At 35.3% G+C, this 24,537-nt stretch overlaps 1 protein-coding gene across 1 annotated transcript; it reads right to left on the bottom strand.

Moving 5' to 3' along the window:
• Positions 1-9,718: 9,718 nt before the first annotated feature.
• On the bottom strand, positions 9,719-12,839 carry LOC128981971 (uncharacterized protein DDB_G0271670-like). Its single transcript, XM_054400995.1, has 2 exons — positions 12,785-12,839; positions 9,719-11,100 (listed from the first exon to the last, which is right to left on the bottom strand). Exon 2 carries the CDS (start codon positions 11,084-11,086, stop codon positions 9,719-9,721), a length of 1,368 nt encoding a protein of 455 aa, XP_054256970.1. The 5' UTR covers positions 11,087-11,100; positions 12,785-12,839.
• Between the last annotated feature and the right edge of the window lie 11,698 nt (positions 12,840-24,537).

The following is a 24,537-nucleotide window of genomic DNA, read 5'->3' as shown; positions in this document are numbered from 1 at the left end:
TCAAGAGAACTCAACTCAATAGGCGGGAAATAATCGATAGAGAGCACAGAGCTCCTACCTGATAGTGTTAGGGTCTGAGACATAACTGAATGCTCATAGGTTAATTACCACTTATTTATAGACAACTAATGCTTTTCTTTAAAAATTCTAAACACAAATGGCCGCATATTGATGTATCTTCTGGTTGTTGTCCATCATAGTTAAAGTATACAATTTTTGAAGATTTGAAGTATTCAAGAAGTTCCTTCGGAGGCGGTAAGTTTCCAAAACTGTCAAAGTAGTAAACTATTTCACCGAGTTTTTTGTAACAAACCCAATGAGTGCCAGGACCGTTAGCATTATCAAGATTCACTATACCAGTCTCGTTATTATTTACTACGGATGGTAGTTCATCCTTCATAAAAACACCTCTGAAGAAAGGTATGCGTAAACAGCTAGCGTATCGTAAAAGTTCAATATTGCTTAAGGCTTTATCTGGAATTATCAACTTATTCCTCTTGTTTAATAAACACGGTATGGCTTTAGGTATAACCCTCCTCCGTTCTTTATCATAGACCAAATTGTAGGTTTGTTCTTTTTTTTTTCTATGAGAAGTTCTGTTTTTTTTCCTTCTTATATTTCCTCCACGTTTCTTAACATTACTACGTCTTCCTTTTCTCCTTTTTCCTCCACCAAAAGCTGTTTTTCCTTTCATTGCTGCCGCTACTGCTAACGCTGCTGCTTTCTCTCCAATACTACTATCACTTGCTTTTACACGTTGCCAAGCTTTCTCAGCAAGTATTTTGTCTGCTACTGATCGGTCTTTTAAATTACCAAATTTTGAATACGCTATATCGTGTTCTTTACAAGCTTGATCGAGCTTATTTATTCCCGGATCTCCTCTAGCAAGGCGTTTTTTTAATTTTGTTCCAGGACCACAGTACTGATAACCACCAATTAAATGCAATTCCACAGGCAGTAAATCAATCGCTTTGTTGACTAATGCTCCAACTGGTTTAGTCAATATAGAAAGTGCCGTCGATGTTATTCCCCTTCCTCTCTTGAAGGTCTCTCGATTGCGAATGGCACGGTTGTTGTATAACATTTGTTTTTATAGTAAAATCACAAATGAAGAGTGCACTCTATAAATATGTTTCAACGAATGACTAATAAATAGTTTTTCCTTTTAATTTATACGATTTGTTTAATAAACACTGGTAATTGTATATGAAAGCTCCTTACGCAAAAAATACAGTGTAGTAACACAACAAATACTTCTTTGTAATTTTTTTAATAAATATATAGCATTTATTAGTATTAATCAATTATCCCTCGATTGCGCAGTTCATCAACCAAAGCTACCCATTCGTTTTCTAAACCTGAATGACCAGCTTCAATAGCTTCACGTATCAATTTCATTCTATCGATTAATTTGTTTGCATTGTTGTAATATATTACGTTAGTGTTGGAGCAGTCTTTAAATAGTCCTTCTCCAGAATAAGTTGATATATCATCTTTCCTTTTTCTCTTATGAATTGTATCAATGTCGATTGATGAGATTGCCCTTCTTTTAACTCTTCTGACTTGTGACGGGAATAGTTCTGATATGATAGTTGTGTATTTAACAGATTGGTTTCTATGTATTGGTAAATTTGAGTTGTAACCTTTTCTATGAAGGTTTGTTTTAGCACAAATGTTTTTAAATAAAACTAAATCTTTTTTATTATATTTACCAGGCTTGTTTTTAAATATAAGTTCGAATAAACCAGGTGTCCCCTTATATTTTTTGTTTCCTACGTGTATAACATCATTTTCATCAATGTCTAGCTTACTATTTCCAATCATTAGCCCGTTGTCTTCAAGTCTAGCACCATAAACATGGTATTTTCTGTTAGCATTTGTAGAATGTAACATTTTTAATAAGTACTTCCTTCCAAGCACAGATTTTGAAGTTATATCTTCTCCCAATTTACTTATTTCAGATGGATTAATATCCGCATTCTTAATACTTTCATATTCTTGAGGAATTTCCAAAGTTTTGTCCCCTTCTCTGGAATCTTGATCTGATTCATCAGTCTCCTCAGCGTCCTCAAATTCTTCTGAATCTTCGTAGTCATTATAGGTCGTTAATGGTTCTAAACCATCTTGTACTTCTGATTTCGATACAGGTAGTAACATTTCACTATCTGTAGGTTGAATTGATTTAGAAAACGTGTGTGACAGGTCTTTTATGGGTTCAATAATAGGTTTAAATGTTGTTTCTAAATACCTATCTCTTTCACTTATACCCATTCTTAGAGCCCTGTTTTTTCTTCTAATGGAATCACTTAATGTTTTTATTTCCTTTACAAGCTTTTCTTGGCTACCCATGTTCTCATCATGAAATTCAATCTACTAATAGATAAAATGTGTTACTGCTGGTGCATTATAACGAACCTATCAAACCCTATTCGGTATCGCCCGTTTTTAATACTTTCATCCTTATCAATTACAACAAATCCATATTTTTCATCCCAAGCCTTACAACATATTTTTTTAAACATTTCAAATGACATATCAACACCAACATGGTCATTATATATATGTTTTAAATTCATCTCATCTTGTTTAAAAATTATAATTACATTTGCATTATCCCTTATTAATTGTTTTGGAATTTTGCTATATGTTTGACCAATATATATACAGTCTATACTGTTGTGTCTCCCCATGGAAAAATAGTTTCTTATCGTGTCATGGTTTTCACATGACACATCATCGAATATGAATACTGAATGAGGTTTAGCTTCACCAGGTTGTAGTATTTCACTGCTTGCATCGAATTTAAATAAAGATACCTCTTTAACGTCCGATATTATTTTATCTAGTAGCTGGTATTTAGGTTGAGCCAATGATTTGGAAAATATATACACATTATTAAACCGCAAACCATGTGGGTTTGTTAACAAGTTAAATACAACATTAGTTTTCCCACAATTGGACGGTCCACTTACTATAGACCTTACACTGTCTGATAATAATTTACCATGTTTACCTTCTTTGAGTTTTACATTATCCACAGTTAAATTGTCTATATTTTCAATTTCAAAAGAATATCCATTGTGTATAATGTCCATGACATCACTCTGTGAAGGTTGTTTCATAAATGACGTTTTTTATATAATATTTTCTTTAGACACCCAAGAGTCTTCACTTTTATCAAAACCAAGCCAACGAACCAAAACCTTATCTTTTTTACGTTTTAAAACTTTTTCAACAAGGTAAATATTTCCTGTAGAAGATTTTAACATCTCATGACCATAAAAACCTCCATGTAAAATTTGGCCTTTATTGTCCTTCAAAATATATGTTTCTGGGTACGTTGGTTGCACTCTATAAACAGTGAAAACTTCGTTCGTCCAGTTAGGTAGGTATTTCTTACTAAATATCCCCTTATATTTACTTATACGGACTTTGTCACCTTCAACAAATTTATGTGGTAAAATCTTTTCAACCTTTGGACGTGTGCTTCTTTTAATGTTGTTCAAAACTTGTTCTGAATTATTTTCATTTACTTCACTTGGGGTCATACCTATCGTTCTGTGAAACCTATTGTTGTAGTTGTTCAACAATTTTCCAAGAATATCAATCCACACGTAAGAACCTCTATTTGAAAATTCCTTAAACAAATCTCCTTTTATCGTTCTATTAAATCTTTCGATAATTGCGGCCTTTTTTTCAGATTTTGTTGAATAATGATTTATATTATATTTTTTCATTAACACTGAAAAGTCCTTATTGAAATATTCTTTTCCATCGTCAGTTTGCAAATGTTTGATAACGTTATTATCCCTCTGGATAACAGTCTCCATAGCCTTGGTCACACTTTTTCCGGTTTTATCCTTCAAAGGCATGGCATCAGCAACTTTTGTGAAGCAGTTTATCACGGTCAGTATATATTTAAATCCCTTGTTAAATTTACTGTAAGGTATCATTTCAATTAGATCTGCTTGGTATAAGTCATTAATTCCTTTTAGAACTGTATTCCTCCTTGGAAAGTTTTTCCTTGCAGGTTTATGAATTTCAGATACAATTTGCCATTTAGAAACCATATTCAATCATAACATCCGTCGTACGGCTCAGTCGGAGTAATGGATATCTCTGATATTTATCAATTATTTATATTGGTCAAGGTCATTTTAAAATGTGTAAAAAAGAGGGGGGGGGGGGAATAAACCCCCCCCCCCCTCTTCTTTACGGGGAGGATATTGGGACAGAGAAATGTGATATATAGGATAAGCTAAGAAACAGCTTGGATTTATTAGGTTAATTAGTTACGATTGAATAATGTCCAAAAGGAAGTGTGTCAATACCATTTTCCAGTATGTATCTTTTGTTATCATTGGATGTTATTGCAATCTTCTCTTGCACAATCGTATATAGTCTATGGTTGAAGCTTCTAATGGTTTTGAAAGTTGCAATATGAACTTGGTTTTCAAATAAACACTTTTTAAAATGTTCAAACTTGAGTTTCTTCTTCAAATATGAACTTTTAATTCCTTTCGCCTTTTTTATTACACCAATATCGCTGTCGGTGCTTTCAGTGTATAATTTTAATGAGTATAGTTTTGACATTAGTGCTACTACTTCTTCTAATGGGATTCCGTTTGTTTCGTCTTTAAATTTTCCTAACACCTTTTTGTGTTTACCATTGTCATAGTTAGGGTGATCTACCGGGTAGTCGGAAAAGTCGAAATCGTCTTTATACATAAATGTTCGTAAATCTTCATACATATCATGAGTTTTGATCCAATAAAGATATGCGTCGGTATCCATATATATAATTCCAATATTGTCTCTTCCGTAAAATGAAACCATCTTGTTATAATGAAAGTCGTACATGTGTGTTTTTGAAATGTCAAGTATACACATACCAACATACATAGGTCTATCCATTTTAATAGTAGTTTTGTCCATTGACACACAAACAAGATTTTCATTTATGATAATAGATGATTTAAAATTTGGTTGTCTTACAAGTTTTTCTACCTTTTTGGGATCCGACACTAACTTAACATTTTTATGTTTTCTTTTATTTTCTAGGGTCTTTCCAAATATTGCATTATTCATCAGCTTAAAAAAGTCTTTTTGGAAAGCCGATGATGCTGCAGCTCTTCTTTTTGTGTTTGAGTCAATGTATGTTTTTAACCAACATGATTGATTAAACTGTAAAACACGGTGAACCTTTTTTAATTTTAGACCAAGTTCGATGGCTTGTTGGACAACCCAAAAATGGGCAACATAGCGTTCCTTGTCGTTAAGCGTCATCATCAGCTTAGGATGTTTTCCGTCTGGTGGTATTTCAGATTTAGCTAATAGAGGTAAATCATAGTGATGATCATGAAGTGTGGATGGGTATTCAAAATCACACTCCATTATGAATCCGGTGTCTCCATTTTTTGGGATACTTGTTACATCACCTAATAATATTGGATCAATCCATTGAAAATTACCATATGGAAGTGGGTTTGACATTGCCCACCCATATAAGTTATTGGCGTCAAAATACCCTAAATAAACTGATGGGTCCTCCTTCTTGAAGTTTGGAATGTGTTTATTATTTGCTTTGACATGCCTTGTTACACTCTGGGTAAGTCCCCCACGGATACTAGATTCAATCATAAGCACCATATCAATGTCTGTTAACAGCTGTAATGTACATTTTGTTTCTTTTAACATAGCTTGCCAAGCTAATCCAGGCGAGGTGTATGAATGTAGAGGGTCTAATCCGTAGGCCGCTATACAGGTGTTACGGAATTCCTCCATTATATCACAAAGAAGTGTTACATCTAACTTCACATAAAAGTCACTATACTCGCCTAAGGTGTTCATGTTTAACTCACTCCATACCTGACAAGCATGTTGATAGTCTTCAGGGTCAATATTAGAATCATTTAACTGACTGTAAAATGCCTCAATGGGTGGTAGTGAGGTCTCGTTAAATCTTTCAGGATTATCAATATAATCATAAGGGTACACTCCTTTACGAAGAACCAAATCCATGTGATCAGATGCGACAATCTTTTGAGTTTCAATAAAATGTTCTCTTTGCAAATTAGCTGTCAATTTCTCTAAACTAGAAGCCATGAATCTGAAAGAGTCTACAAACCTTAATTTTATTTTACCCACTTTTTTCGAAAAACTAATAAATTTCTCCGTACTTGTAGCTAAAACATCAATCGCCCCTTTGTCTCTACCTAATTCAGGAATTATGAAATGAGAGTCATATCCACTTAAATTGTGGAACACTATTGGGATAAACTTTGGTAATTTAAAATTAATGTTACAACTGTTGCAAGCAGGGCCTTTGTAAAAACCAGTCAGGTGATCATGATCCCGAACACGCCTGTTGTCTTCTGTAAAACTACAGTCACAAAGGTAACATCTATCCGCACTTTCATGGAATGTCAATTCATCATGTGTAAGATTAATCATTGGAACTACATAACTATACAGTTTTTCCACCTTATTAGCTATATCATAAAGGTTATCTACAAATGACTTAGCAGCATTTTCACCGCGATATACAAGTGGTTGGGTTGTCAACCCGTACTGACGTAAATGATCTTCATCCAAAGTTGATTTAAGCATTAAACAAAAGCTGTTTGGTTCATGAAATTGAATTTTTTTAATTTTGCTTTGATCACACTCATCTAAAACTAAAGGAACTAACGATGACTCAAAGTCTGCATATATAACAATTGGTATTCGATATTGTTGAGCCGTTTTGTTGAATTTAATAAAAGCTCTATTAGGGTGAGGTAATTTAACCCTTACTTCGTCCTTACTATTGCAGAGACGTTGGTGGTCAAGTAACCATTCCTTACCCCCCAAATGAAATGGTTTGGCAGCGTAGCAAAAACACCGTTTGCAAATGGTGAGACTCATCTTCCTTTTGGATAACTGTCTTGATAAAAGTGCGTAAAAGTTTTTTATGTAAACATAATGTGAGATTTTACCATTTGTAAGAAGTAAAAGATCTGTATGGTCTCTACGTTCATGAGATGTAATCTGAATAGGAAACACATTATTAGACTCATCCAATCCATACACATTAACGGATGAATTAAGATTTTGTTTTTCGAATTTCTTGATATCTTTTAAAGACACTGGGTAAACCAAACCTGTAAAATTATATTTATGAGCCACTTCACTATAATAACGGCTTGGTCTATAGGCGTGCCTGTCTTCAACAAACTTTGCTAAAACAGCATACTTAAAACACTCATTGTCTTCATTTTGAACATTTATGCAAGTTCTTGTATTAGCAATCTTTTTGGGCAGTGGGATGAAACTACTACCTCTATCACCATACCCATGTTTATGTACACGTATATCTAAGCTGTCTACGCTTAACAAAGACCACCCAGATCCTCTTCCTTCATGTTCAGATATTTTAACAACAATTTCTTCCAAGCAACTGTCGACTTCAGCCTCCAGATCAGTGGTTACCATGATGGATTTATTTCGTGTTATAAACCCCCGAGGGGACACCTCATTTTGTACATTTGTAAATCTAGTGTCCAAGAGCAAGCCAAATTTGATAAAATTAAGTCTGGTTAGTTCCTGTTGTAGTGTTTTTATGATAAGGGGTTTAGCTTTTAAAATAAAATCTGACAAATCATAATTTGTATTAGAAATTTTGAAATGGTTTACTATGGCTTTAGGAAATGCTTGGGCTAATATTTCTACTGATAATTGTTGGTTTGGTGGTGCATACTGTATAACTGTTGGTCTGTTCTGTTGTAAGAAGGGGTCTTCAATCAAATCTTCATATTCCATAGGTGTTGAAGATTCATTAGACATATGTAATAGTTCATTATGAATATTGAGGAGAAATTCATCCTCAAAAGACTCATGACAATTTTCACATTGATACATTTTCGTAGTTTAAGACACTACTAAGGAAACTAGCTACATTACACACTGCATGGTTGTGTTCATAGGAATGATATCAGTTGCGTGCGTGACTTATATATATAACACAGTGTATAACCCCCCACTCTATTTATTCAATAAGGGGGAGGGGATTAGACCCCAACCCTTTCCACCAATGGCATAAGTATTTTATGGTGGTGGTGGGGGTCGTGGGCGGGATTTTATAATAACGCAGGAAGCAGCATTATAGCTTACATATTCGCAATGCCTCCTACGGACCACACGAACCTTACTGGAGTAGAGCCTCGAATCTGGGAGACTGATTTTGATGAAGCACAAAATGAAAGTGATACAGAAAACGACGAGGACTTGCAAGAGATGCTAGAGGAAGAACAACTGGACGAGGATGTGAACAACGAACAAGGTCAACCCACACCGAACAATGAATTTCATTCGGACTACTGTGAAACACCAAAGATTCCAGTTCAAGCAGATGAAGTTGAAAATGGAGAAAATAAACTTTGTCGAGTATTACAGTTTTGTGGCAATGTTCGAAGAAGATTATCCTTTAGTTCAGAGAGTGAATCTGAAAATATGTAGCTTTTTACCATTTTTTAAAAACTCTTCAGTTTAACCTTGACCTAATTGTTGGACACAGTTAATCAAGCTAATAGCATCATTACATATTACATCTTAGCAATTTTTAAGTCATGGTGACGTAGCAGAACAAACTATTTGCAATGTTAAAAACATAAAATTCTGGTATATTTATTCCTATTCTTGCTACAAAACGAATGTAGACAAAGTATTATGGCTACTAATAATTTATATATTCATTGGCTATGTCTAATAAAATTCAACACTACTTAAGTATAAATTTGACAACAACTAAAAAGTTTTGTGGTAATTTTCGAAGAAGTTTATCCTTTAGTTCAGAGAGTGAATCAGAAGATATGTAGCTGATTTTATTATTTTTTAAAAACTCTTCAGTTTAACCTTGACCTAATTGTTGGACAAAGTTATTAAGCTAATAAAATTTCCGCAACTGTATTGATCATAAAAACGATACATCTTTACGTCTTAGTAATTTGCAATATTAAAAATGGATCAGTAGGGGTTTTAATAAGAAAAACCAAACATAGAAACTTCTATCATATTTATTTCCATACTAAAAAACGAATGGTAACAAAGTATTATGGTTGCTAACCATTTATATGTTTGTTTTCTATGTCTTGTAAAGTTCAACACTACTTAAGTATAAAATGTACAACTACTATTCAAGTAAACCTGTTAACAAAGATGAAATGTAAAGGAATTAACCTTAAACAGTTAATGCAAATAAATTTTGTGTTTGTATGCCTAGATGCCTTTGAGGATTATGAAAATATATTGAGTTATATCATAAAGTGTTACACTTAATTTATACACAATGGCAATGAAGATCTTTTTGCAAAACACGAGATAAACATAATATATCTTTTAAATGTCCTTAGAATAGTTAATTTTACAATATAGAAAAATGTTGATGTAATATTGGACAACTTGAACAATCAATATGTTTTCTAAAATAACTTTATCAAAATATTATACATGAAACTTTGCGAACACATTGTTAGGATATAACAAATTTGTTTCTAATGTTTTATGAATAAATTAGATGGAAATCTCTGATTAAAATAATCTATTTCTAAAATCTCAAGGTCACTCTTTAAATGCAAAAATTGGGAACGCATTTGTTAGGCTATAACAAATGCGTTCCCAATTTTTGCATACTAAAGGAGAATTTAGAGGATAATTAAGATCAATTTGAAACTAAACCAATTTATAATGTTACAGATGCCCATCCCGAAGACCGATCACGAATTATGTAGTATCGGTGGGTTGTATTCGGGATGGTCATGCCTCTGGGTAATTTAAGTCGGAACCTGTCATTTCCTTCTCTTAAAATGACTTCACCGTTTGGTGTCATCAAAAGAATTTCGAATTTACGATTTTTGGGTAGCCTATCAATTCTGGTTTTTTTAGCTTGAATTTGTGGTGGACGACAGGGTCGAGCAAAGCCTGACGTTCGTGGTTGGCTAGGCAAAATCTTGTCTATCACAACAACACGTGAGGTGCTCGGTGTTGGATCAGATGTACAAGATTTTTCCTGAGCCTGGCTTTTGACGATTATTGATGGTCTTTCAAATGACTGAGGATTGGTAGCGACAGGTTTGCTGCTAATAATTTTAGGTTGAGTGGGTACCATCCTGCTTTTCCCCTTAGTGTGGAGGCTGCACACATTAGCATCAGAAAAGCAGGACTTTTCACAACGCTCACCTTTTTTCACCCCTTTTTGGAAAATATAAGAACATTGTGGCTTGGGCTTAAATGCAGCTCGTCTTTTGGCCATGAGTTTTACCAATTTTTCAGAAGGGTTTGAATGGGGGGGAAGGGATTCTTTTGAGGATTCAGTTTTAGTAAAGAGTTTTCTAACAACGGTGGGTGCAGCAGGGAGGGATTTGGGTGGGGGGTTTGGAATGGTAATTTCAGGAGAATCTATGTCAGGCATTTGGTTCGAGGAGGAATTTAAATTAGGAAGAGTTAGGCTATGTGGTTGAGGTTTTGGAGATGGCTTACGTTTGGGAGTGGATGGCTTTTCTGGAGATTTAATAGGAGATAGCAAGGAGAGAATTATGGGAGAGAGAAGCATGGATAGAGGGGACTTAATTGTTTGATTTTTGGGCGATGACGTAGAAGAAGAGGACGAGGACGATGAAGAAGACGAGGAAGATGATGACGAAGAAGAAGAAGAGGAAGACGATGAATCAGACCGTTTCTTCGACGAAGTGTTACCAGAAGAAGGTTTCTTCAATCTATCTTCAAACAAAGCAGAAGAAGATCCTGGCTGCGAAAGAGTCTTGGCGGCAAGGGAAGATTGAGTTGATATTGTAGTTGTTTTCTTTGCATCGTCAGACAAAGCAGATGAAGAGGATCCCGGCTGCGACAGAGTCTTGCCTGGCTGCGAAAGAGTCTTGGCGGCAGATGAAGAGGATCCCGGCTGCGACAGAGTCTTGTTGACCAGGGTTTCAGAAGGAGTTGATGATTTCATCTTCTTAACACCTCCAGTCAACGCCTCCTGAAGTTTAGATCTCTTCATGCCTGCCACTGGCTTCATTGGCTTGGTAGTCTTTCTTAAGCAGGGGTCCATGGCTTTTCTGCAGGCTGGCAACAGAATGATGTTATTAACCAATATGCTCTCTCATTTATACCCACCCTAAGTGGTGGGGGATATAGATAGACAGAGTGGGGGAAGATTTGAGTGTGGTAAAGAGGTGGGGGAATAAGTACATCTAAAAGGAGGAGTTGCATGTGGGCAGAGAAACTATTTTAAAGATAAAGTTTCAAACAACCAATAATACAAGTAGGTCAAGGTCATTAGTTATTTAAAAAAAAACATGCAAAGATTCAAACCACTAACACCAAGTCACAACTACTAAAGCAAATTATCTAGCAAGAAAGACTAAACAGTACATGCATGAAGAACTTTTAGACATATAACATAGGCAAGGGCTTGAAAGGAGCAGCTTGGGTTTACCATTGCTGTATGTTAAGGAAGGGTAGAAATGGGACTTGGTTTGACCACTGTCGCATGTTCAGGAAGGATTTAAATACAACTTGGTTTGACCACTGTTGTATGTAAAGGATGGATAGAAATGCAACTTGGTTTGACCACTGTCGCATGTTCAGGAAGGATTTAAATACAACTTGGTTTGACCACTGTTGTATGTAAAGGATGGATAGAAATGCAACTTGGTTTGACCACTGTCGCATGTTCAGGAAGGATTTAAATACAACTTGGTTTGACCACTGTTGTATGTAAAGGATGGATAGAAATGCAACTTGGTTTGACCACTGTCGCATGTTCAGGAAGGATTTAAATACAACTTGGTTTGACCACTGTTGTATGTAAAGGATGGATAGAAATGCAACTTGGTTTGACCACTGTCGCATGTTCAGGAAGGATTTAAATACAACTTGGTTTGACCACTGTTGTATGTAAAGGATGGATAGAAATGCAACTTGGTTTGACCACTGTCGCATGTTCAGGAAGGATTTAAATACAACTTGGTTTGACCACTGTTGTATGTAAAGGATGGATAGAAATGCAACTTGGTTTGACCACTGTCGCATGTTCAGGAAGGATTTAAATACAACTTGGTTTGACCACTGTTGTATGTAAAGGATGGATAGAAATGCAACTTGGTTTGACCACTGTCGCATGATAAAGATTCATTCAAACCCTAGATAGACAAGGGTTTGAAAGGAGACAGAACATGATGTGTACCGTGCGAGTACACAAGATGTAGTGAGGTTTGAAAGAGATTCAACTAGTTTTGTGCGCTCTGGTGGGGGGTTGGACTAAGTGGAGGCGTGGTCTACTCAGCCAATCACAGGACAGGTAGCGTAGTGGGGACGGGGCTTGCTGGAGGCGTGGTCTACCCACCCAATCAAAGGATATGAGGTGTAGTGGGGGACTAGCAAGAGCAGCCATTAATTATTAATATTTATTTTGATATTAATATTATTTGAAAGATAGCGGAATAGCCGTTTTAATAATCCAAAACAAGATACGTGATTTTATAATACTTATGGAGATGCAAATTACAATTTAAAATATATTTTTTGGCTTAAGAATGTTCAATAATACAAGAAACAATAAGAACGAGATATGAAGTAAATTAAATTATTAACCGAGCTAAGTAAAATAAACACATAACAATCGTAGCATTTTACAAATACTATTAACTAAAATATATTTAGTTGTACATGTATTTTTTAAGGAAAGATTACAAAGAGATAGAAACCATCTGAACTATGCGTAAACTAAGATTTTTCAAATAATTACCTGTAGTAAATCAGGAATACTCCGTGTTTCAAGTAAAGCTGCGTTAGTTAACTCTAGAAGAAAAAAAAACACATTAAGCAATTAAGTATTAGAACCATTTTATATGTTTATTTTGAGAAGAACAAATCATATGTTAAGAAAATCGTATAAAAAACAACCAATTTAATCGAGCTATATTTTAATAAAGTCAGCAACTGACTATGAGAAGTACCTTGATTAATATTATAATTTAAGAGCATAACAAAAAGTGAAACAATTCATGTACGTGAGAAAGCAATTTGAGATAAAAGAACAAAGAATAATTTAATATAAATACTATTAACTAAAATATATTTAGTTGTACATGTATTTTTTAAGGAAAGATTACAAAGAGATAGAAACCATCTGAACTATGCGTAAACTAAGATTTTTCAAATAATTACCTGTAGTAAATCAGGAATACTCCGTGTTTCAAGTAAAGCTGCGTTAGTTAACTCTAGAAGAAAAAAAAACACATTAAGCAATTAAGTATTAGAACCATTTTATATGTTTATTTTGAGAAGAACAAATCATATGTTAAGAAAATCGTATAAAAAACAACCAATTTAATCGAGCTATATTTTAATAAAGTCAGCAACTGACTATGAGAAGTACCTTGATTAATATTATAATTTAAGAGCGTAACAAAAAGTGAAACAATTCATGTACGTGAGAAAGCAATTTGAGATAAAAGAACAAAGAATAATTTAATATAAATACTATTAACTAAAATATATTTAGTTGTACATGTATTTTTTAAGGAAAGATTACAAAGAGATAGAAACCATCTGAACTATGCGTAAACTAAGATTTTTCAAATAATTACCTGTAGTAAATCAGGAATACTCCGTGTTTCAAGTAAAGCTGCGTTAGTTAACTCTAGAAGAAAAAAAAACACATTAAGCAATTAAGTATTAGAACCATTTTATATGTTTATTTTGAGAAGAACAAGTCATATGTTAAGAAAATCGTATAAAAAACAACCAATTTAATCGAGCTATATTTTAATAAAGTCGCCAACTGACTATGAGAAGTACCTTGATTAATATTATAATTTAAGAGCGTAACAAAAAGTGAGTCAATTCATGTACGTGAGAAAGCAATTTGAGATAAAAGAACAAAGAATAATTTAATATAAAAATTGTTAAGTAAAATATATAGTTTTCTATTATGATTATTAGAATGTGAAGAAATTTTTACGTATGTCAATAAAGCAATCCTCAATAAAAAACAAAGTATAATTTTAGGCAATCACATTTTACCTTTTATAATCCAAACAAGTTAATAATTAATGTATTAGAGTCATATTTAGATATCTCGTTTTGTGAAGAACAATTTATACGTTTATACATTGTTAGTTAAGGAAATCGGTAAACATTTTTTCAATCTTAAAAATGTTTAGTTATTCAGTTTAATCAGTCCATATTTTAACAAATACAAAAACAACAAAAGGTAATTAATATTATCATTAGGACTACAACAAAATATGAGGTGAACTTGAATAAACATACATTTATTTTGGCAAGGACAATGTACATTATAAGATATTTTTTTATCCTAAATCATTTATTTTTTATTATAATATAATGATTTGAGGTAAATGATATAGTTTTTTGTTTGTATATATCACAAGAAAGATTATTTGCGGTTTACATAACATCTGTTACAAAATGTGAGACATTAAATACGTATAGTGATTTAGCGATATTGGAATACCAATTTTCTTAAAAACATAAAACCATTGACTATACACAGAATAGACTTCCCAAGTAATGTAAAAATTTGAAGCAAAAAAGAAACGTAGTGCAATCTGTTAAGTGATAAATCAATCAGCTGTTTGCTATGTACTGCATTAGTTTTAATTAATAGTCAACAAAATACACTAGTAAACTCTAGTGAGATTGGCCTCAAATTTTTATATCACGTGAAAAGACTAAAAACTCACTGCCAATACCTAAACTATTTCTAATCGAAAGCCGTTTTATTCTGTAGAAAATTATTATAAAATAGGCGGTAAAAATGGTTGTAACGTATATTGTTGTATTCATACAGCAAAAGAATTTTTGAGTTAAGATAAGTGTTTTGTAAGTGCAGATTTACCGAAATATTTATTTATAGTCTTGTAAAGTTTTCATATAATTAGGATTATATTTGAAAGATAAGTTAGTTTCGTTTTTATACTATGAGAAAGGTTGTATTTAAATGATTAGACAAAATAGTGGTAGGATCTTTTATACAAATAGTTGAGCTAATTTAAGTAATGATTAAGGAATGAGCTTCTTATAAATAAATAGTAAAAGCTAATATATATTAGGATACTATATGTATATGACAAGAAAAATTAATTACCTGTATATTTAGGGAATATTCCACAAATCACAATGGGACGACGTGTATCACAAACTGGAAACACTTAAACTTAAAATACAACAGGGAAATATAATTAAAACTCTGGAAATTACAAAATGTGACAGGATAAAATTGCTTGACACAAAGCAGTACGCAATACGAATGAAGCGTGTCTAGTTTGCGCGACAAACAACAATCTTGAACACAATGCAGAAACAATAATAGGTTAACTTACCTCCTACATAGATAAAATAATCCATTAACAAAAAGCCGTAACACCGCTAAGCGTAATCAGTGACGCTAGAAAAAGTAAAGCAATAACAGTTAATCACATGTCGGTCCCCCGCGAGAACGAGTAGGCCTAGTTATTTATAGGCACACACATGCGAACACTCACATCTGTTGTCGTTCCGTGAGAATCATCTCTCGGAAGATTGAAACGTCTCTGTGCAAACATTTAGAATTTCTGTAAACACTATATAAGTGTTAACAGAGTAAACTACAGATCATTTGACTCTTAGCTACCGTCAGGAAAACATGTCTGCAAGAAATTCAGCTCCTATTCAAGACCCCAAAATATCTTCAACATCGAATATCTCAAATAATAATATTCAAGAACAAAACACTCAAGAACAAAACACTCAAGAACAAAACGCAGTAGACGTAACTATGTCACCGATACAGAACTCACAAGTATCTAGTACCTCGTACTTTCTCCGCCCAGAGTTCGAAGATTATATGAGACAGCTAGTTGATGGATAGTTAAATGGAACAATACATATTTTTACAATCCAGTACATGGTATATTTGAAACATTAAAGCTGAACATTTAAAAAAAAACATTCAGACAACCTTGACCTAATAACAATACCAACCAATCCACAACATACATCGCCAGAGTCGCTGCGTAATTCACGCTGCTCCACAATCACAAAATACTTACCAATTACCTAATTATGACGTCACGGGATCACCCCCGTGTTTTATACTACTGGTGTACAAAAGTGTACAAGGGTGCACAAGTTTGTACAAGGGTGTACAAGTGTGTACAAGCTTGTACAAGTGTGTACAAGCTTGTACAAGGGTTTACAGGTTTGTACAAGGTTGTACAAGTGTGTACAAGGTTGTACAAGTATGTACAAGAATGTACAAGTTTGTACAAGTGTGTACAAGTTTGTAAAAGGTTGTACAAGTGTGTACAAGGGTGTACAAATGTGTACAAGGATGTAAAAGTGTGTACAAGTGTGTACAAGTTTGTACAAGGTTATACAAGTGTGTACAAGTTTGTACAAGGTTGTACAAATTTGTACAAGTGTGTACAAGGTTGTACAAGTGTGTACAAGGGTGTACAAGTTTGTACAAGTGTGTACAAGTTTGTACAAGGTTGTACACGTGTGTACATGGTTTTACAATTGTGTACAAGGTTGTACAAGTGTGTACAAGGTTGTACAAGTGTGTACAAGGTTGTACAAGTGTGTACAAGGTTGTACAAGTGTGTACAAGGTTGTACAAGTGTACACAAGTTTGTACAAGTGTGTACAAGTTTGTACAAGTGTGTACAAGTTTGTACAAGTTTGTACAAATGTGTACAAGGGTGTACAAAAGTGTACAAGGGTGCACAAGTTTGTACAAGGGTGTACAAGTGTGTACAAGGGTGTACAAGTATGTACAAGAATGTACAATTTTGTACAAGTGTGTACAAGTTTGTAAAAGGTTGTACAAGTGTGTACAAGGGTGTACAAGTGTGTACAAGGTTGTACAAGTGTGTACAAGCTTGAACAAGTGTGTACAAGGTTGTACAAGTGTGTACAAGGTTGTACAAGTGTGTACAAGGTTGCACAAGTGTGTACAAGAGTGTACAATCGTGTACAAGCTTGTACATGTGTGTACAAGGGCGTACAGGTTTGTACAAGGTTGTACAAGTGTGTACAAGGTTGTACAAGTTTGTACAAGGTTGTACAAGTGTGTACAAGGGTGTACAAGTTTGTACAAGTGTGTACAAGGTTTTACAATTGTGTACAAGGTTGTACAAGTGTGTACAAGCTTGTACAAGTGTGTACAAGCTTGTACAAGTGTGTACAAGGATGTACAGGTTTGTACAAGGTTGTACAAGTGTTTACAAGGGTGTACAAGTATGTACAAGAATGTACAAGTTTGTACAAGTGTGTACAAGTTTGTAAAAGGTTGTACATGTGTGTACAAGGGTGTACAAGTGTGTACAAGGGTGCACAAGTGTGTACAAGGGTGTACAATCGTGTACAAGCTTGTACAAGTGTGTACAAGGGTGTACAGGTTTGTACAAGGTTGTACAAGTGTGTACAAGGGTGTACAAATGTATACAAGGATGTAAAAGTTTGTACCATTGTGTACAAGTTTGTACAAGGTTGTACAAGTAAGTAAAAGTTTGTACAAGAATGTACAAGTGTGTACAAGGTTTTACAATTGTGTAAAAGGTTGTACAAGTGTGTACAAGGTTGTACAAGTGTGTACAAGCTTGTAGAAGTGTGTACAAGGTTGTACAAGTGTGTACAAGGTTGTACAAGTGTGTACAAGCTTGTACAAGTGTGTACAAGGTTGTACAAGTGTGTACAAGGTTGTTCAAGTGTGTACATGTTTGTACAAGTGTGTTTAAGTTTGTACAAGGTTGTACAAATGTGTACAAGGGTGTACAAAAGTGTTCAAGGGTGTACAAGTTTGTACAAGGGTGTACAAGTGTGTACAAGCTTGTACAAGTGTGTACAAGGGTGTACAGGTTTGTACAAGGTTGTACAAGTGTGTACAAGGGTGTACAAGTATGTACAAGAATGTAAAATTTTGTACAAGTGTGTACAAGGGTGTACAAGTGTGTACAAGGTTGTACAAGTGTGTACAAGGTTTTACAATTGTGTACAAGGTTGTACAAGTGTGTACAAGGTTGTACAAGTGTGTACGAGGTTGTACAAGTGTGTACGAGGTTGTAAAAGTGTGTACAAGGTTGTACAAGTGTGTACAAGGTTGTACAAGTGTACACAAGTTTGTACAAGTGTGTACAAGTTTGTACAAGTGTGTACAAGTTTGTACAAGGTTGTACAAATGTGTACAAGGGTGTACAAAAGTGTACAAGGGTGCACAAGTTTGTACAAGGGTGTACAAGTGTGTACAAGCTTGTACAAGTGTGTACAAGGGTGTACAGGTTTGGACAAGGTTGTACAAGTGTGTACAAGGGTGTACAAGTATGTACAAGAATGTACAATTTTGTACAAGTGTGTACAAGTTTGTAAAAGGTTGTACAAGTGTGTACAAGGGTGTACAAGTGTGTACAAGGTTGTACAAGTGTGTACAAGCTTGAACAAGTGTGTACAAGGTTGTACAAGTGTGTACAAGGTTGTACAAGTGTGTACAAGGTTGCACAAGTGTGTACAAGAGTGTACAATCGTGTACAAGCTTCTACAAGTGTGTACAAGGGTGTACAGGTTTGTACAAGGTTGTACAAGTGTGTACAAGGTTGTACAAGTGTGTACAAGGGTGTACAAGTTTGTACAAGTGTGTACAAGTTTGTACAAGTGTGTACAAGTTTGTACAAGTTTGTACAAATGTATACAAGGGTGTACAAAAGTGTACAAGGGTGCACAAGTTTGTACAAGGGTGTACAAGTGTGTACAAGCTTGTACAAGTGTGTACAAGGTTGTACAGGTTTGTACAAGGTTGTACAAGTGTGTACAAGGGTGTACAAATGTGTACAAGGCTGTAAAAGTTTGTACAAGTGTGTACAAGTTTGTACAAGGTTGTACAAGTAAGTACAAGTTTGTACAAGAATGTACAAGTGTGTACAAGCTTGTACAAGTGTGTACAAGGTTGTACAAGTGTGTACAAGGTTGTTCAAGTGTGTACATGTTTGTACAAGTGTGTTTAAGTTTGTACAAGGTTGTACAAATGTGTACAAGGGTGTACAAAAGTGTTCAAGGGTGTACAAGTTTGTACAAGGGTGTACAAGTGTGTACAAGCTTGTACAAGTGTGTACAAGGGTGTACAGGTTTGTACAAGGTTGTACAAGTGTGTACAAGCTTGTACAAGTGTGTACAAGGGTGTACAGGTTTGTACAAGGTTGTACAAGTGTGTACAAGGGTGTACAAGTATGTACAAGAATGTAAAATTTTGTACAAGTGTGTACAAGGGTGTACAAGTGTGTACAAGGTTGTACAAGTGTGTACAAGGTTTTACAATTGTGTACAAGGTTGTACAAGTGTGTACAAGGTTGTACAAGTGTGTACGAGGTTGTACAAGTGTGTACAAGGTTGTAAAAGTGTGTACAAAGTTGTACAAGTGTGTACAAGGTTGTACAAGTGTACACAAGTTTGTACAAGTGTGTACAAGTTTGTACAAGTGTGTACAAGTTTGTACAAGGTTGTACAAATGTGTACAAGGGTGTACAAAAGTGTACAAGGGTGCACAAGTTTGTACAAGGGTGTACAAGTGTGTACAAGCTTGTACAAGTGTGTACAAGGGTGTACAGGTTTGTACAAGGTTGTACAAGTGTGTACAAGGGTGTACAAGTATGTACAAGAATGTACAATTTTGTACAAGTGTGCACAAGTTTGTAAAAGGTTGTACAAGTGTGTACAAGGGTGTACAAGTGTGTACAAGGTTGTACAAGTGTGTACAAGCTTGAACAAGTGTGTACAAGGTTGTACAAGTGTGTACAAGGTTGTACAAGTGTGTACAAGGTTGCACAAGTGTGTACAAGAGTGTACAATTGTGTACAAGCTTCTACAAGTGTGTACAAGGGTGTACAGGTTTGTACAAGGTTGTACAAGTGTGTACAAGGTTGTACAAGTGTGTACAAGGGTGTACAAGTTTGTACAAGTGTGTACAAGTTTGTACAAGTGTGTACAAGTTTGTACAAGTTTGTACAAATGTATACAAGGGTGTACAAAAGTGTACAAGGGTGCACAAGTTTGTACAAGGGTGTACAAGTGTGTACAAGCTTGTACAAGTGTGTACAAGGTTGTACAGGTTTGTACAAGGTTGTACAAGTGTGTACAAGGGTGTACAAATGTGTACAAGGCTGTAAAAGTTTGTACAAGTGTGTACAAGTTTGTACAAGGTTGTACAAGTAAGTACAAGTTTGTACAAGAATGTACAAGTGTGCACAAGGTTTTACAATTGTGTAAAAGGTTGTTCAAGTGTGTACAAGGTTGTACAAGTGTGTACAAGGTTGTACAAGTGTGTACAAGCTTGTACAAGTGTGTACAAGGTTGTACAAGTGTGTACAAGGTTGTACAAGTGTGTACAAGGTTGTACAAGTGTGTACAAGTTTGTACAAGTGTGTACAAGGTTGTACAAGTGTACACAAGTTTGTACAAGTGTGTACAAGTTTGTACAAGTGTGTACAAGTTTGTACAAGTTTGTACAAATGTGTACAAGGGTGTACAAAAGTGTACAAGGGTGCACAAGTTTGTACAAGTGTGTACAAGTGTGTACAAGGGTGTACAAGTATGTACAAGAATGTACAATTTTGTACAAGTGTGTACAAGTTTGTAAAAGGTTGTACAAGTGTGTACAAGGGTGTACAAGTGTGTACAAGGTTGTACAAGTGTGTACAAGCTTGAACAAGTGTGTACAAGGTTGTACAAGTGTGTACAAGGTTGTACAAGTGTGTACAAGGTTGCACAAGTGTGTACAAGAGTGTACAATCGTGTACAAGCTTGTACATGTGTGTACAAGGGTGTACAGGTTTGTACAAGGTTGTACAAGTGTGTACAAGGTTGTACAAGTGTGTACAAGGTTGTACAAGTGTGTACAAGGGTGTACAAGTTTGTACAAGTGTGTACAAGGTTTTACAATTGTGTACAAGGTTGTACAAGTGTGTACAAGCTTGTACAAGTGTGTACAAGCTTGTACAAGTGTGTACAAGGATGTACAGGTTTGTACAAGGTTGTACAAGTGTGTACAAGGGTGTACAAGTATGTACAAGAATGTAAAATTTTGTACAAGTGTGTACAAGGGTGTACAAGTATGTACAAGAATGTAAAATTTTGTACAAGTGTGTACAAGGGTGTACAAGTATGTACAAGAATGTAAAATTTTGTACAAATGTGTACAAGGGTGTACAAGTGTGTACAAGGTTGTAAAAGTGTGTACAAGGTTTTACAATTGTGTACAAGGTTGTACAAGTGTGTACAAGGTTGTACAAGTGTGTACGAGGTTGTACAAGTGTGTACAAGGTTGTACAAGTGTGTACAAGGTTGTACAGGTGTGTACAAGGTTGTACAAGTGTACACAAGTTTGTACAAGTGTGTACAAGTTTGTACAAGTGTGTACAAGTTTTTACAAGGTTGTACAAATGTGTACAAGGGTGTACAAAAGTGTACAAGGGTGCACAAGTTTGTACAAGGGTGTACAAGTGAGTACAAGCTTGTACAAGTGTGTACAAGCTTGTACAAGTGTGTACAAGGGTGTACAGGTTTGTACAAGGTTGTACAAGTGTGTACAAGGGTGTACAAGTATGTACAAGAATGTACAATTTTGTACAAGTGTGTACAAGTTTGTAAAAGGTTGTACAAGTGTGTACAAGGGTGTACAAGTGTGTACAAGGTTGTACAAGTGTGTACAAGCTTGAACAAGTGTGTACAAGGTTGTACAAGTGTGTACAAGGTTGTACAAGTGTGTACAAGGTTGCACAAGTGTGTACAAGAGTGTACAATCGTGTACAAGCTTGTACAAGTGTGTACAAGGGTGTACAGGTTTGTACAAGGTTGTACAAGTGTGTACAAGGTTGTACAAGTGTGTACAAGGGTGTACAAGTTTGTACAAGTGTGTACAAGTTTGTACAAGTGTGTACAAGTTTGTACAAGTTTGTACAAATGTATACAAGGGTGTACAAAAGTGTACAAGGGTGCACAAGTTTGTACAAGGGTGTACAAGTGTGTACAAGGGTGTACAGGTTTGTACAATTTTTTACAAGTGTTTACAAGGGTGTACAAGTATGTACAAGAATGTACAAGTTTGTACAAGTGTGTACAAGTTTGTAAAAGGTTGTACATGTGTGTACAAGGGTGTACAAGTGTGTACAAGAGTGCACAAGTGTGTACAAGGGTGTACAATCGTGTACAAGCTTGTACAAGTGTGTACAAGGGTGTACAGGTTTGTACAAGGTTGTACAAGTGTGTACAAGGGTGTACAAATGTATACAAGGATGTAAAAGTTTGTACCATTGTGTACAAGTTTGTACAAGGTTGTACAAGTAAGTACAAGTTTGTACAAAAATGTACAAGTGTGTACAAGGTTTTACAATTGTGTAAAAGGTTGTACAAGTGTGTACAAGGTTGTACAAGTGTGTACAAGCTTGTAGAAGTGTGTACAAGGTTGTACAAGTGTGTACAAGGTTGTACAAGTGTGTACAAGCTTGTACAAGTGTGTACAAGGTTGTACAAGTGTGTACAAGGTTGTTCAAGTGTGTACATGTTTGTACAAGTGTGTTTAAGTTTGTACAAGGTTGTACAAATGTGTACAAGGGTGTACAAAAGTGTTCAAGGGTGTACAAGTTTGTACAAGGGTGTACAAGTGTGTACAAGCTTGTACAAGTGTGTACAAGGGTGTACAGGTTTGTACAAGGTTGTACAAGTGTGTACAAGGGTGTACAAGTATGTACAAGAATGTAAAATTTTGTACAAGTGTGTACAAGGGTGTACAAGTGTGTACAAGGTTGTACAAGTGTGTACAAGGTTTTACAATTGTGTACAAGGTTGTACAAGTGTGTACAAGGTTGTACAAGTGTGTACGAGGTTGTACAAGTGTGTACACGGTTGTAAAAGTGTGTACAAGGTTGTACAAGTGTGTACAAGGTTGTACAAGTGTACACAAGTTTGTACAACTGTGTACAAGTTTGTACAAGTGTGTACAAGTTTGTACAAGGTTGTACAAATGTGTACAAGGGTGTACAAAAGTGTACAAGGGTGCACAAGTTTGTACAAGGGTGTACAAGTGTGTACAAGCTTGTACAAGTGTGTACAAGGGTGTACAGGTTTGTACAAGGTTGTACAAGTGTGTACAAGGGTGTACAAGTATGTACAAGAATGTACAATTTTGTACAAGTGTGTACAAGTTTGTAAAAGGTTGTACAAGTGTGTACAAGGGTGTACAAGTGTGTACTAGGTTGTACAAGTGTGTACAAGCTTGAACAAGTGTGTACAAGGTTGTACAAGTGTGTACAAGGTTGTACAAGTGTGTACAAGGTTGCACAAGTGTGTACAAGAGTGTACAATCGTGTACAAGCTTCTACAAGTGTGTACAAGGGTGTACAGGTTTGTACAAGGTTGTACAAGTGTGTACAAGGTTGTACAAGTGTGTACAAGGGTGTACAAGTTTGTACAAGTGTGTACAAGTTTGTACAAGTGTGTACAAGTTTGTACAAGTTTGTACAAATGTATACAAGGGTGTACAAAAGTGTACAAGGGTGCACAAGTTTGTACAAGGGTGTACAAGTGTGTACAAGCTTGTACAAGTGTGTACAAGGTTGTACAGGTTTGTACAAGGTTGTACAAGTGTGTACAAGGGTGTACAAATGTGTACAAGGCTGTAAAAGTTTGTACAAGTGTGTACGAGTTTGTACAAGGTTGTACAAGTAAGTACAAGTTTGTACAAGAATGTACAAGTGTGTACAAGGTTTTACAATTGTGTAAAAGGTTGTTCAAGTGTGTACAAGGTTGTACAAGTGTGTACAAGGTTGTACAAGTGTGTACAAGGTTGTACAAGTGTGTACAAGCTTGTACAAGTGTGTACAAGGTTGTACAAGTGTGTACAAGGTTGTACAAGTGTGTACAAGGTTGTACAAGTGTGTACAAGTTTGTACAAGTGTGTACAAGTTTGTACAAGGTTGTACAAATGTGTACAAGGGTGTACAAAAGTGTACAAGGGTGCACAAGTTTGTACAAGGGTGTACAAGTGTGTACAAGCTTGTACAAGTGTGTACAAGCTTGTACAAGGGTTTACAGGTTTGTACAAGGTTGAACAAGTGTGTACAAGGGTGTACAAAAGTGTACAAGGGTGCACAAGTTTGTACAAGGGTGTACAAGTGTGTACAAGCTTGTACAAGTGTGTACAAGCTTGTACAAGGGTTTACAGGTTTGTACAAGGTTGTACAAGTGTGTACAAGGTTGTACAAGTATGTACAAGAATGTACAAGTTTGTACAAGTGTGTACAAGTTTGTAAAAGGTTGTACAAGTGTGTACAAGGGTGTACAAATGTGTACAAGGATGTAAAAGTGTGTACAAGTGTGTACAAGTTTGTACAAGGTTGTACAAGTGTGTACAAGTTTGTACAAGGTTGTACAAATTTGTACAAGTGTGTACAAGGTTGTACAAGTGTGTACAAGGGTGTACAAGTTTGTACAAGTGTGTACAAGTTT

Source organism: Macrosteles quadrilineatus, unplaced genomic scaffold (genome assembly GCF_028750875.1).
Source record: "Macrosteles quadrilineatus isolate MER2022 unplaced genomic scaffold, UCM_ALF_1.0 Scaffold_65__1_contigs__length_644622, whole genome shotgun sequence".
NCBI lineage: Eukaryota > Metazoa > Arthropoda > Insecta > Hemiptera > Cicadellidae > Macrosteles > Macrosteles quadrilineatus.
The sequence above is the reverse complement of the archived record's forward strand: the minus strand, read 5'-3'. Positions and strand labels throughout refer to the sequence as shown.

Excerpts from the sequence above, each read along its gene's own strand:
- LOC128981971 (XM_054400995.1), bottom strand. The coding sequence starts at position 11,086 with ATGGACCCCTGCTTAAGAAAGACTACCAAGCCAATGAAGCCAGTGGCA.